This window comes from Rousettus aegyptiacus, unplaced genomic scaffold (genome assembly GCF_014176215.1).
Source record: "Rousettus aegyptiacus isolate mRouAeg1 unplaced genomic scaffold, mRouAeg1.p scaffold_m13_p_7, whole genome shotgun sequence".
Lineage (NCBI taxonomy): Eukaryota > Metazoa > Chordata > Mammalia > Chiroptera > Pteropodidae > Rousettus > Rousettus aegyptiacus.
The window spans coordinates 34,736,960-34,749,764 of record NW_023416310.1 but is presented as its reverse complement, the minus strand read 5'-3'; the positions used below and the strand labels follow the sequence as shown (position 1 = coordinate 34,749,764).

General features: G+C 35.5%; 1 protein-coding gene across 4 annotated transcripts in view; it reads left to right on the top strand.

Moving 5' to 3' along the window:
- Positions 1-1,568: 1,568 nt before the first annotated feature.
- The window catches only part of PNPT1 (polyribonucleotide nucleotidyltransferase 1), a 37,333-nt gene continuing 26,096 nt past the window's right edge, over positions 1,569-12,805 (top strand). For 2 of the 4 annotated variants that reach the window (XM_036224222.1, XM_016162562.2), the window contains exons 1-8: positions 1,569-1,765; positions 7,591-7,651; positions 8,272-8,346; positions 9,041-9,146; positions 9,977-10,026; positions 10,590-10,653; positions 10,757-10,804; positions 11,721-11,834. In XM_036224222.1, coding sequence (XP_036080115.1) covers positions 1,605-1,765; positions 7,591-7,651; positions 8,272-8,346; positions 9,041-9,146; positions 9,977-10,026; positions 10,590-10,653; positions 10,757-10,804; positions 11,721-11,834 — 679 coding nt within the window. In that variant the 5' untranslated portion in view covers positions 1,569-1,604. Of the gene's footprint in view, positions 1,766-7,590; positions 7,652-7,780; positions 7,859-8,271; positions 8,347-9,040; positions 9,147-9,976; positions 10,027-10,589; positions 10,654-10,756; positions 10,805-11,720; positions 11,835-12,805 lie in introns of those variants that run through there. The other 2 variants (XM_016162565.2, XM_036224223.1) reach the window with 2 other exon arrangements.

Here is a 12,805-nt window from a genome sequence, read left to right as displayed (position 1 = left end):
GAGCTTAATATACAATTGCTGCTTTCCAGTATTTCCAGCTGGATGAAAGCTAACTGATCCATGAGGTCTCAAGTAAAGACAATTGTTCGATATTTCAAACTAGAGGGAAAATTAAGAAAAAGGCTAGATCAGAGCTGAATCTACCATTTAGTACAAACAATGTGCCAGGTACTGTGATATCTTATATCCTGTCATGTTTCACCTTAACAAATACTCTGTGAGATTCATATTATTATTCATTTCTACATGTGAGGAAACTGAGGCTCAGAGAGATAGGTACAGACAACTGGTAAATGACAGAGCCAAGACCAGGACCACTCTGGACTAATTTCAAGTCTATGCTCTAAACCAAGAGGCAATACTTCCTGAATGAAAATGATTATACAGTACTTAAGTACATTACCAAAAAGTGATTTAGTATTTTTATTGTATAAGCCCAAAGTCATGTTGAATTATGGTAAGTAGATTCTGATAGATCTGTTGTTGTAACAGGTTTCAATGGGTTGGTCTTGAAAATGCTGTTGCAATACAAAGTAAAGTCAAAGGTAGAGGAAGAGGCAAAAACTACTTTAACACTAAATACCAGTAAATAGAGTTAGTAGCAATCCATTGGATTGGCATGGAAATCCCAAATCAGTAAAAACAGTTCATAAAAGCAAGGTGTCAAGGAGCTGCTTTGTCAACAAATCATTGTGTTTTTTGGAGTTCAACGTTTTTAGTTCTTAAAATCATGTTTGAGTGTGTGTTGGGTTTTGTTCCATTTCTCTGGGGAAGGAGGTTATAACCTTTAAAAAGAAATATGACCCTCGTAATAGAAAAATGATCATTGGTTCACTCAAGGAATCATTTTCTAACAGACTGGATTAAGAGTGGTGGGAGAATTTTATCCACTCCCTAAATATTTATCATATTCAAATTCCAAAAATATTTTTCTTCATTTTCCAAAATATTTTTTTAAAATAGTAACTGGCATTTTCATTTGAGTTGGTTTAGAAAATATTAACATTTGAGCAAAAGTAGCATAGGAGTGAACTGCTAAATACTAGAAATGAAAATGAAGATAAATCAGAAATTACAATATAAAGATATCTAAAATGATAGTCATTGAGAAATAAAATTAACTTACTAGAAATAAATTAACATAAAGCTCTGCAGTAATACATCTGGTTTGTGAAATTTATAAAACAAAAACCAGGGCGGAGGAGTGAGAGATCTCTATGGCCCACCACACATTTATTTCCAGCTCACAGAAGCCCAAGTAATAATAATGTGTTGTCAGATAACATGTTATTACTACATTTACTCTACTTATTAAACAGTCACATTACTCTAGGACTTTCTTGTAAACTACGATAGAAAAAATAAAAAAGAAAAGAAAAGCCTTATTTTTTGAATTGCTTTTCATTGGCGGATACCGACAAGTTAAATCACGGTCGCGTTCAGATAGGTTTGACCCTCTCTACTCTTCGTAGAAAGCGGCCAAGGTATCTTTGTCCTTGGTTTTCCCCCCGGCACCACGGAAACGAAACTGTGTTAGGCTTCGCCCCCCGTAGGCAGAGAGAGCCAATCAGGGCGCAGCCCGGGCTGATCGCGTGTCGAGTGTCATGGCGGCCTGCAGGCACTGCTGCTCGTGCCTCCGGCTCCGGCCGCTGGGCGATAGTCCCCTCCGTCTGCCAGGGCGGGATCGGGCACTCACTCAGTTGCAGGTGCGAACACTATGGGGTGGCGCTGGGTCCCGTGTTGTGGCCGTGGACTTAGGCAGCAGGTAAGGGACGACGTGCGTTCTCTGTCCTTTCACAACGCATCCTGTTCTGTCAGCCCGAGTACCTTCATCTCCCAGGATAGGAATCTGGCAAACCAGGACTCGTTCCCCTATTTACTTACCCCAAACCTAAATTTTCCTTTACGGGTTTAGAGTTCGTCTCCTGGCACCCACGTCCTTCCTTCCTCCCTCTCAGCCTCGCATCCTTTGCCTTTTGATCCTCTCTCTTTCCCTGTTCCGGGCTTCCTTTCTACAGCTGAGTCTACCTAACTTCCATTCTCCTTATTTTCTGAGACTTGCGCTCTGAAATAGGCAACATTCCACTTCGGGATAATGAGCTGACAGTGGATGCTTACGTCATCCAATCCGATTTATTGCCTAAACGCGTGGCCACTATGGCCCTGGTGTGAAGGGAAGGGAAATGACAGTTTATTGAACACTAGTTATATGACACTCTTTTAAACCTTCAGTAAAGATACTATTACCCCCATTTTAGTGTTAATAAAACAGGCACAGACATGGTTTAGTAACTTTCTCAGAGTCAACAAAGCTGGTAGTATGAAACTAAGTGGATTTTGAACTTCTGTTTCTGTTACAAAGCCCATACTTTTCCAGGCGTGCTTGTGCCAGAATTCACGTCTAAAATCACTTAAAAACTCTACCTGAATCATTTTTAAAATAATAAAACTGCTAATGCTTACTTTATATACATCTACGTTTCTTACATGTACTTAAAAATTTTTTTTTACCCTTGTTCACACAGAAAGCTGAAAAATCTGGTTTTGAATCCAGGCCTTCCTCCCCTAACTTACTGACTGATCTTGAACAAATCACTTGACCACTTTTTGACTTCACAAAATGAGGACACTGGACTAGATCAAACATTTTCTGTAAGGGGCCAGATAGTAAATATTTTAGATTTGTGGGCTGCATATTATATGTTATATATTAGTGTGTGTTTACAAACCCTTTAAAAATGTAAAAGCACATTCATACAGAAAGAGGCTATAGTTTGTTGACCCTTACGATAAGATGATTTTGAAGGCTCTTTCCACTTCTGGCATTCTTTGATTCTGATTTTTTGAGGGAGAGGATACCTCTTACATTCTTCAAAGACTTAACATTCTTCTCTGAAGCAATGCCCCAGAACATTTCATTCAGCAGACACCTACTATGTGCTAGGCACTAAGGACTCAAAGCAACAAAATCAGCCTCTGCCCTCCAAGTTTTCCATAAATAATCTACCTTGGACCTTTTATTAGTAAACGACCTCTTTTGTAGCTAGTTTTTCTTTTAAACTTGTGTCATGTGTTGTAACAACTAGCTTCATAAATATCATACCTGCTGGGTAAATAAATTCTTTTACCTATGTTATGAATTTGTTGTTTGCAACATTTATTGGGTGACTTTTGTATACCATGCACTCTATATTGTTATCATAATGTATTCTTTACAGTGCCCTAGGAGGTTGTATACTATTGTGTTTTTCAGATATGTATTTAATATTCATAGTAACCTTTAAGGCAACTGTTTTATTTTCATTTCAACAGGCTTTTATTGAGTATCTACTATATACAGGGCATTGTATGAGGGAGTAAGATAAACACAAGTTCAGTCCTGGGAAAATCACTGTGGGAGAGGTATGGACAGAGTACTAACTAAGGGAGCACAGAGGCATATTTATCCCTCTCTAAAACTTGCCATTGAGGGTAAATCTTGAAGGACAAGGAGGAAGTAGTGATGAAGTGGCAAGTGCAATTGCAAAGAGGTGGGAGAGTGCATTTGAATACTATAAATAATTCACCATGAATCAAGAAAAAGGTGAAATATGAGTTTAGCAATGAAGGTGAGGCCAGAAGACATAGGCAGAGGCCAAACCGTACAGGGATTTGTGTGTGTGTGTGTGTGTGTGTGTGTGTGTGTGTATTTAAATTTTGTGTTTCTAAATTTTTCTTGGTGGAAGTTGGAGGAAGGTGTTTTACACTCCACATCATTCTCCAACTGTTTCTAAAAATGTTCTTTAAGCATCTCTCTCCCTGGAGTTTTTACATACTGTAGCAGATGGCTCCTCTCTTCCTTTTCTTACTTCCTCAGCTACCACCTTCCACTCTTCTCTCCACCAATATGATCTCCTTGGTCATCTTATTCTTTTTATCATTTATTTTTTAAAAGTATTTTTTTGATTAGGTTTTTACTCACATGGTTCAACATTTTAAAGGCTCAAACATCTTCCTATATAGTACTGTAGTCACCCAGTTCCAATCCCCAGAGTCCTCTGATGTGTTACCAATCTTGTATGTAGTATTTAGAGATATTTAATACAGAAAATATTGGCAAATAAATTGGTAAGAGATAAAATCAACCATGAAATAAACTAAAAGTTCGTGGACAGGTAAAAATTACATAGGTCAGTTAACACTAGCTGAGATTGTAAAATATAATGGAAAGTAAACACCTGTTTTTTTGCATATGAATTACATATACCTGAAAGGAAAACATTTTGAATTAGGGCAATCACCAAGGTAGAACCATAGAACTATACAGCTGGTGGCCTCGGACCCTTAAGGAGATACTGGGTAGAATCAACAAAGGGAACAAAGAAGGTAGAAGGATTTGGTGTTTGAATAAATACATAAATCCAAGCATGAATATTTGAGAATAGGGGTATTGCAGACCTGTTTTCTCTCACTGTTGAGTCAGCCCCAATAGTAAATCTGTTAGCTTTAGAAGCTTATGAGTACCTCTGCTCTCTTCTTTGGTGCACTGCTAGACCCTAAGTCTAGATGGGGCAGTACGACTGACTGATTTTTATTAATGGAACCTGAGAAGAAGTTATATGTGTCATCTGCGGTCTGAAGTAGTCCCTTTATTCCAATGAAGCCTCCCATTATTCAGAGAGAAGCCACGTTCTTAACCTCTGTATTCTACTGCCTTCTCTTGGTCCCCTCTACAAATCATATCACCATCACAGAAAAAAGATTGACTATCACTAGAGATGTTCAACAGAATATGCCACTGGGAAATCTCAAAAACTCTGGGGCAGGATCACCAGCGGTGACACAGAACTGTAGCTTTGCTCTTTTCTCTGTATCTTGGGCCCACTTCACCCTATTTAGTTATACCCTTCCTATCCCTCATAGGTAGAAGATGAATTCCCTTTAGAATTCACATTAGTAGATAGAATGCCAATTACTGGCAGGTCTGGAGGAAGTACTGGTGGCATATTCTCATTCAGGATTAAACAAAATTTCAAGACCCCCTAAAATTACATTTTACCACATAAAACCTTAATACTGATTTCAGTTATAGGTTGGTGGGAGTCTGCCTGATGCTACAGTGTGACAGGTTCTGAGCATGTCATTCTCTCCCACTATTCCAGCTCTCGCTTTATCCCTTCACCTCATCATTCTATATGTCAGTGGATACAGTTTTATTGAAGGTTGTCATCATAACATCTGTATTGAAGAATAATGGAAACTCAATTAGAATTCCTCAAATATTGTGATTAAAATAAAATTCATAACATTTCAAGGTCAGGACTGATAGTACAAATGTACATGCTTTGTTCTGACTTTCAAATTTAACAAACGAGTCTAACTGAATAGATAGGTATGCTTTTCATGAATTCTGGCTTCTGGCATAAAAGCATTTAATGGGTGGAAATATTAAGGATTGTCCTTTCATCCCTTTGATATCCCTTTGTGATAGAATACTCTTACTTGTGGCTGGGCATTAGGGGTATGTGAGTCAGTGTATTATGTATTTTCAGCATTGGACTATAATAGAATGTTTTTGAAGCTGAGCTCATAAGACTAAACATCTTCCTAAGTATTTTCTCAAGTCACTGAGTTGGTTTGGCTTCATCCTTTTTCATGAATTATGGGCTCCTTGACCAGTTTTGCTGGTTTGTTTCAAGCCCTCAGTGATTTCTTTTTGTACTCTCTGCAGAAACTGGGAAATAAGCCTGACAATGCCGCCTATTTCATATACATAGATATGTTTAGTAAGACAATTCACATACCATACAATTTACCCATTTAGAATGTACAAAAGTCAGTGGTTTTAGTATAGTTTTTAGTCATAGAGTTTTACAACCTTCACCATAATAAATATTAGAACATTTTCATCTCCTAAGAAAGAAGCCTCTGACCCATTAGCAGTAACTTTCCATTTCTCCCCAAACCCTACAGCCCTGCAACCACTTATCTACTGTCTTTATGGATTTGCCTATTCTGGGCATTTCATATAAATGGAATCATATGACATGTGGTCATTTGGGACTGCCTTCTTTCACTTAGCATAATGTTCCCAAGGATTATCCATATGGTAGTATGTATCAGTACTTCATTTTTTTAATGGCTGAATAATATTCTACTGTATACCACATTTTGTTTGTTCATTCATCAGCTGACAGACAATTGGGTTGTTCCTATTTGGGGCCATTATGAATAATACTGCTGTGAATGTTTGTACGCAAACTTTGCATGTTTCTTTTCATTTCTCTTGGGTGTATACCTAGAAGTGGAGTTGCTGGGTCATATGGTACTTCCATGTTTGCCCTTTCGAGGAACTGCCAGATTATTTCCCAAAGCAAGTGCACCATTTTACATTTCCATTAGCAGTTCATGAGGGTTCCAGTTTCCCTACATCTTCACCAAGCAGCCTACTAGATGAGAAGTAGCATCTCATTGTGGTTTTGATTTGCATTTCCCTGGTGGCTAATGATGTTGAGCATATTTTCATGTACTTATTGGCCATTTGTAGATCTTCTTTGGAAAGACATCTATTCAAACCGTTTGCAATTTTTTTTTAATTGGGTTGTCTTTTTATTGTTGCGTTTTAAGAATTCTTTATATGTCCTAGATAGAAGTCCCTTATCAGATCTATGATTCGTAAATATTTTCTGTCGGTTTTCTTTCTATTTTTATAAATAGACATTATTTTTTAGAGCAGTTTTAATATCAGCAAAATCAAAGGAAAGTATAGAGATTTCTCATTTACTTACCCCCTGTCCCCTACATGCATAGCCTCCCCAAACATCAGCATCCCCCACCTTTCTTAACTTTCTTGGTGATATCCTTTGAAACATGAAAGCTTTTCATTTCAATGAAGTCCAATTTACCTTTTTTTGTCATGTGCATTTGATGTCATATATAAGAAGAATTAGAAGTTTATAAAGATGTGCTCTTATGTTTTTTCCTATGTATTTTATAGTTTTAGCTCTCATGCTTAGGTCTGTGATCCATTTTGAGTTTATTTATAGTATGAAGAAGGGGTACAACTTATTAAGTCTTTTGCCTGTGGATATCCAGTTGTCCCAGAACTATTGGTTGAAAAGACTATTTCTTTCCCCCATTGATTTGTCTTGGCACCATTATTGAACATAAAGGTCTTTGTAGGCAATTTTTGAAGTATATATTTTGTCCTGAAAGCTATGGAGAGATTTTAAAAGATTTTAAGTAGAGAAATGGTTCAGTTTGTGTTTTAAAGTCTACATTAGCCAATGAGGCAAGAGATGACAAGAGACTAAGGTGGTAAATGGGAATTAACATTTAGTTAGGAAGAGAGCTTCTGAGTGAGAATAATCTTTACCTCATTCAGATTACTCCTGTGCCTTGATTTCTGTATTTTTCCTTAAGCAGTTCTCAAATTCTCCTTGAATTTTTAATAGTGATTATGAACTCTACCTCTTTTTTGTTTGTTGCTGGGTGGATTTGTGTGGGCCTTGGTACCTTTAGTTCTTCTGCTGGAATCTTTGATTATTTTATACTAAGCTGGCAATTAGACTAATGACTTCCTTTTGTATTGAATTTTTATTTTTTAAACAGAAAATTAGAAATGTCCTCTGGAAAACTGGCCAGATTTGCAGATGGCTCTGCTGTAGTACAGGTAAAAAGTCCAGTTTTTTTTTACATACTCATCTTACAAGTGGTTATGGAGACTGGTACTAAATATTTTTACAATGTCATATAACTTCTTAGAATTGTGGTACTGGAAATTAATTCAGACCATTTCCAGTTTCAGAGCCATTCCAGATAACCAGGGAGTCAGAGGACTGGATATGTTAAATGACCTTTAAGATCTCTTCTAAACTTGGTATTGTCTTATTCCGTTAATAAATTCTATAATGCTTTTCTAGGAAAGTGATTTTACTGGTTTCTGCAACAGTAATACTGGGAAGTTTTCCTATATGTATAGCTTAAATTTCTTTGTAAGAAGTAGAAAATGTGATTGGATGTGACTAAGCTGTCAGTGAGCCTTTTTTTCTTTTAGTTCTATTGCTTTTGAAAACCTCAGTGACTGTTCTAATGCAGATCATGATCATGATCATGCAGAAGGGATCAAGATTGGACTACCTGTGAATAATTATTTTCATTATCATTGGGTCACGGGATAACGATTTTCTTTCCTGGTGTTTAACTGGAGTGAGAATTCTTTTAGTCACTATTCAGTTGTTAATGTCTGATTTTCTAGGAATTTACCCGTGTTATTGTTTGTGTTTAACTAAGTCAGGTGACACTGCGGTGATGGTCACAGCAGTCAGTAAAACAAAACCTTCACCTTCCCAGTTCATGCCCTTGGTGGTAAGTATTTGCTGATTTAACTGAACTGCCGTATAGCATAAATGTAGAATTTGTAATATTTTTGTCCACTGTCTAGTGAGTGCAAAATGTAAACACCCCACAACAAAGAATTTCTGTAGTTGTTTGATACTAATTAACAGAATTTAAATTCATTGCATCATAACCAATTCTCATATTAGTAGTTAGCATACCAGAATATTCATGTTCATAAATTGACAAGAATAGTATAAGTGCACGAGTACTTCAATGTTGGGTAAAAAATGAATTCACTGCTTTTGTAGGTTTCCCTTCAGAATGGACCTGCAAGTATATGTTTGCTGAAGAGTAAAAAGTTCATTATGATCTTATGTGTCTTTCTATTATGAAAAGGGCTATGCAGTTACATCTATCAGAGTATAAAAAAAAATGTTTGACTTGACCAGAGTAAGCTACTGTGGGAAGTAGTGATGCTAGGTAGTCATCTAACTGCTAACTGGAAGGCTTTTTAAAAATCAACTTGCCAAAACATTTCTATCAGCTTTCCTTTCCCTAAGTGATAAAAAATGCTAAAAGTGAATAAATTATTCTTCACTCTTAGTCTGAAATATGTTATCAGCAACCTTAGGAGACTTAGCTTCATTATAAATAATTAAGAAATAGTTTGTTACTATAAAAAGCAGTCAAAAGAATTTCATGTTTTTCACTGCTACTTCAGGTTGACTATAGACAGAAGGCTGCTGCAGCAGGTAGAATTCCCACAAACTATCTTAGAAGAGAGATTGGATCTTCTGATAAAGAAATTCTTACTAGTCGAGTAATAGGTAAGATATTTAGAGGCATTAACCCTCTCTGATATGCCTGTTAGCATCTCTTCCTTCTCTGTTCTACAATATCTCTTATATTTTCTTTAAGTACATTAATACCACTAAGATTATTTACTTCTGTATCTCCACTCAGATGTGTGTTGCTTGAGAGAAAAAACTTGTTCACTACTGAATCCTCTATACCTGGTATATTGCCTGGCACAAAATAGGCATTCAATAAATATTTCTTGACTAAATGAATGAATCTCTGTTGAACATATAAATTCCATGGCCCACACTTCTACTCTGTTGAACCTGTCCCTAGTAATTTTCATTTTCATGGTTAGTATAGTATTTCCTGAAAGTATTATATTCATCAGCTACTGAAATGTGTCTATAATCTTTCAAATCTTCGACATCCTTAAATATTATGGGATCGTTTGTAGTTTATAGCTCTTCTACCCAGAAACTGCTAGTTTGTTTATATGCATTTTTAAACACATAATACTAAAGAAGGATTTTCTTTTGGTCTGCTATTAGTCTTAAGCCTCTTTCCTCTGCTTATGACTGATACCTGTGGAACCCAAATGAAAAGTTGCTCCCCAGTTTTAGACGTGAATGCTCCTGCTCTGATAATCTTTTGTTTTTAGGTCATGGTGTGTATTAATTGAAGCAGTGACATATACTTTGGTCCTTTTCAGTGAATTAGTTCCAAGGGGATTTTTTTTTTTTTTTTGACATACTGAACAGCTAGCTATATTAATTTTAGCCTGGGCAACGTTTTGAACGTTTCGAACTGTAAAGCAATTTCTGTCAGTACTATTTAATGTCTTTTCTTCTTTTGACAGATCGTTCAATTAGACCTCTCTTTCCAGCTGGCTACTTTTATGATACACAGGTAGGGTCTTCTTTAAGTTTATTTATTTCTAGATCAACCAGAAATATTTAATTAATTTCTATACTACTTCCTAAGTAACTATTTTATTTATTTGGAAAAAAAAGTAAAAGCAATTATGCCTTTACAAGGATGTCAGTGCCTCAAGAAATTATTTTCTTAAGTATAGGATATAGGCATTTTATTGCAGTATAAAAATATTCATTGGTTTGTTTTGTCTGTGCTTACAAATAAGAGGTAACAACGTTTTTACGTAGAAGAAATAGCTAATATTTACTAAATAGTTTCAACATGCCCAGTATTGTACATGTTTTACACACAGTATAGCCAGTAATTTTCATAAGAATCTTTTAGGAAGATGCTATTATTTTTCCTTTTAAAGATGAGGAAACTTTTGAGGCTTAATTAATTTGCCTATGGTCAAACGTAGTTAAATGATAGTAAGAATTAAGGAGTCTGACTACAAAGCCCATACTTTTAACCATGTAATGCTCCTATATTTTAGGCCAAGATGTTAACTGAAATGATAATCCTCCCAAATCAAGTATATTTTTCCCTTGTACCAGGTCCTTTGTAATTTGTTAGCAGTAGATGGTGTTAATGAACCTGATGTCCTAGCAATTAATGGTGGTAAGTATAAAAATAGAGATTAAAATTATCGCTGTCAATTTTTTAAAAAACAATAAAATATTTTTATTTCAGCTCTTGTTTTTTTTTTTTTTTTTTTTTAAAGCTTCTGTAGCTCTCTCATTATCAGATATTCCTTGGAATGGACCTATCGGTAAGTTAGGATTTGAAAATAAGAAACAATTAATTTTTGCAGAAATACCTAGTGAGCATGTTATAGCAAGGGCATAAATTTTTTGGCTCTGATTTATTATCTCTTATTATTATCCTGAATTAGATGATATTCTAAGACTTCTTTCAGCTCTTTGAGACATTTTCATCCTTGTCTTGGATTTTATTTCTGATGGCAATATGTTATGGTCTTAGGGATTTTGTGTCCCAAGCTACTTTGATTTCTTAGTTACCTCTTCTGTTTGAGGATTGGAAAATTGAAATGAGTATATACTCTTTCAAGATTAAATAAATATATGTTTATATTTACAGCTCTTATAATTTGTAACCATGCAATGTAAAAATGATTCATTAAGTATATAATTATTGAGTGTCATAAATGCCAGATACTGAGCTAAATGCTGAAGGAACAAAGGCAGACTAAGCACCAGCAAGTCAAAGGTGAATGAGGCAGTTCTTCCTTTCAGCATAAGTAAGGGAAACACAAGTAATTATTTATAAATAGTATTATAAAAGTATAGTCAAGTGCTAAGGAAATGAGAGAGAAGAGTGAGTTTACTCTTACAAGGTAAGTCTGTCAAGGTGGCTACTCAGAGTAGTCAGCATTTAGGCTGAACCTTAGTAGGATCAGATGGTAAGCATCTGCCTTGGAGAAAGTACAGTGCAGACCAGAACAGCATGAACATAATCACAAAGGTATGGGAGAAACGGTATGTTGGAGCAACTCAGAGCGAGGTAAGGTAGGGTAGGATGCCCTTTGGGCTTTGAATACCATGGTAAAAATATGGACTTTATTGTTGTCACAATTGAAGATAGGGATTGAATTAAAGCCATCGCTGGAATGTCTTGAAAACCTAGAGTTTTTATTAAACAATTATCAATATTTTAATATATTTTAGGGGCAGTACGAATAGGAATGATTGATGGAGAATGTGTTGTTAACCCAACACGAAAAGAAATGTCTTCTAGTACTTTAAATTTAGTGGTTGCTGGAGCACCTAAAAGTCAAATTGGTAAGTACATACTACATTTTTTCTGGATTTTACTTACAAGTTCTGGCTTATTAAAAATGCACTTAAACTCTTTTTTTGTATGTATGTTTTATCTGTTAGTCACAAAGGTTTTTGTTTCGTTTTATTGCTGCCTTATTTTGGTAGTGCTCTTGCTTCATATCAGATAATACCTATAATTATAGAATGTTATACAACTTTGAAATATACAAAAATCTGTACCAAGATAGTAATTATTTTTAGATTGATAAGCTAGTCTAAAAATTAAAGTTCTAAATCTGAAAATAAATTATTTTATTAGTTTAAAAATGTTAATTTAGCTAATTCAGTCATGTTAAGCCTATCTGATGTCCTCTGAGACAATGGCGACCTATTTCTGAAGTGGACAATTAGTAACAAAGGAAAAGAAATGCCTTGGATCACCTTTACTCCTTGTAAGAGAAATATCATAATTGCATGAATGAAAACGGGCCTGGGTCCTATGGGGTTTAAAAGTCAGAATGACCTGGATTTGAAATCCAGCATCGGCCACATGTTAGCCATATGACCTTGGACATATTAATTAAGGTGTCTTTTATCAATTTATTCTACTACATGGCATTTGATATCTGGGACTTTTTGAAATAGGTCCTTATTATGTCAGTACATTTTGATGAAATGTAATTTATTAAACTTTTAGTGTTTTTGTGCAATTAATGTGTGAAACACCTCATTTCCAGCTTCTTTTGGATTACTGGTCAGTAGTAGAATTAGAATTAGTACTGTATGACACATTTAACAGGAGTTGTATGTTATCTACATATTAGTCAGGGATTGTGTTAAAATAAATTACAAAGCTTAGGTTGGGAATTTTTCTCTCAGGTAAAAGAAATTCAAAGGTAGTGAGTTCTGGAGAATTTAGCAATCTAGATTCCGTCTGGCTTTCTGCTTTGCTATCCTCAAGGTGTGACCCTCATCTCATGTTTATGAACTGG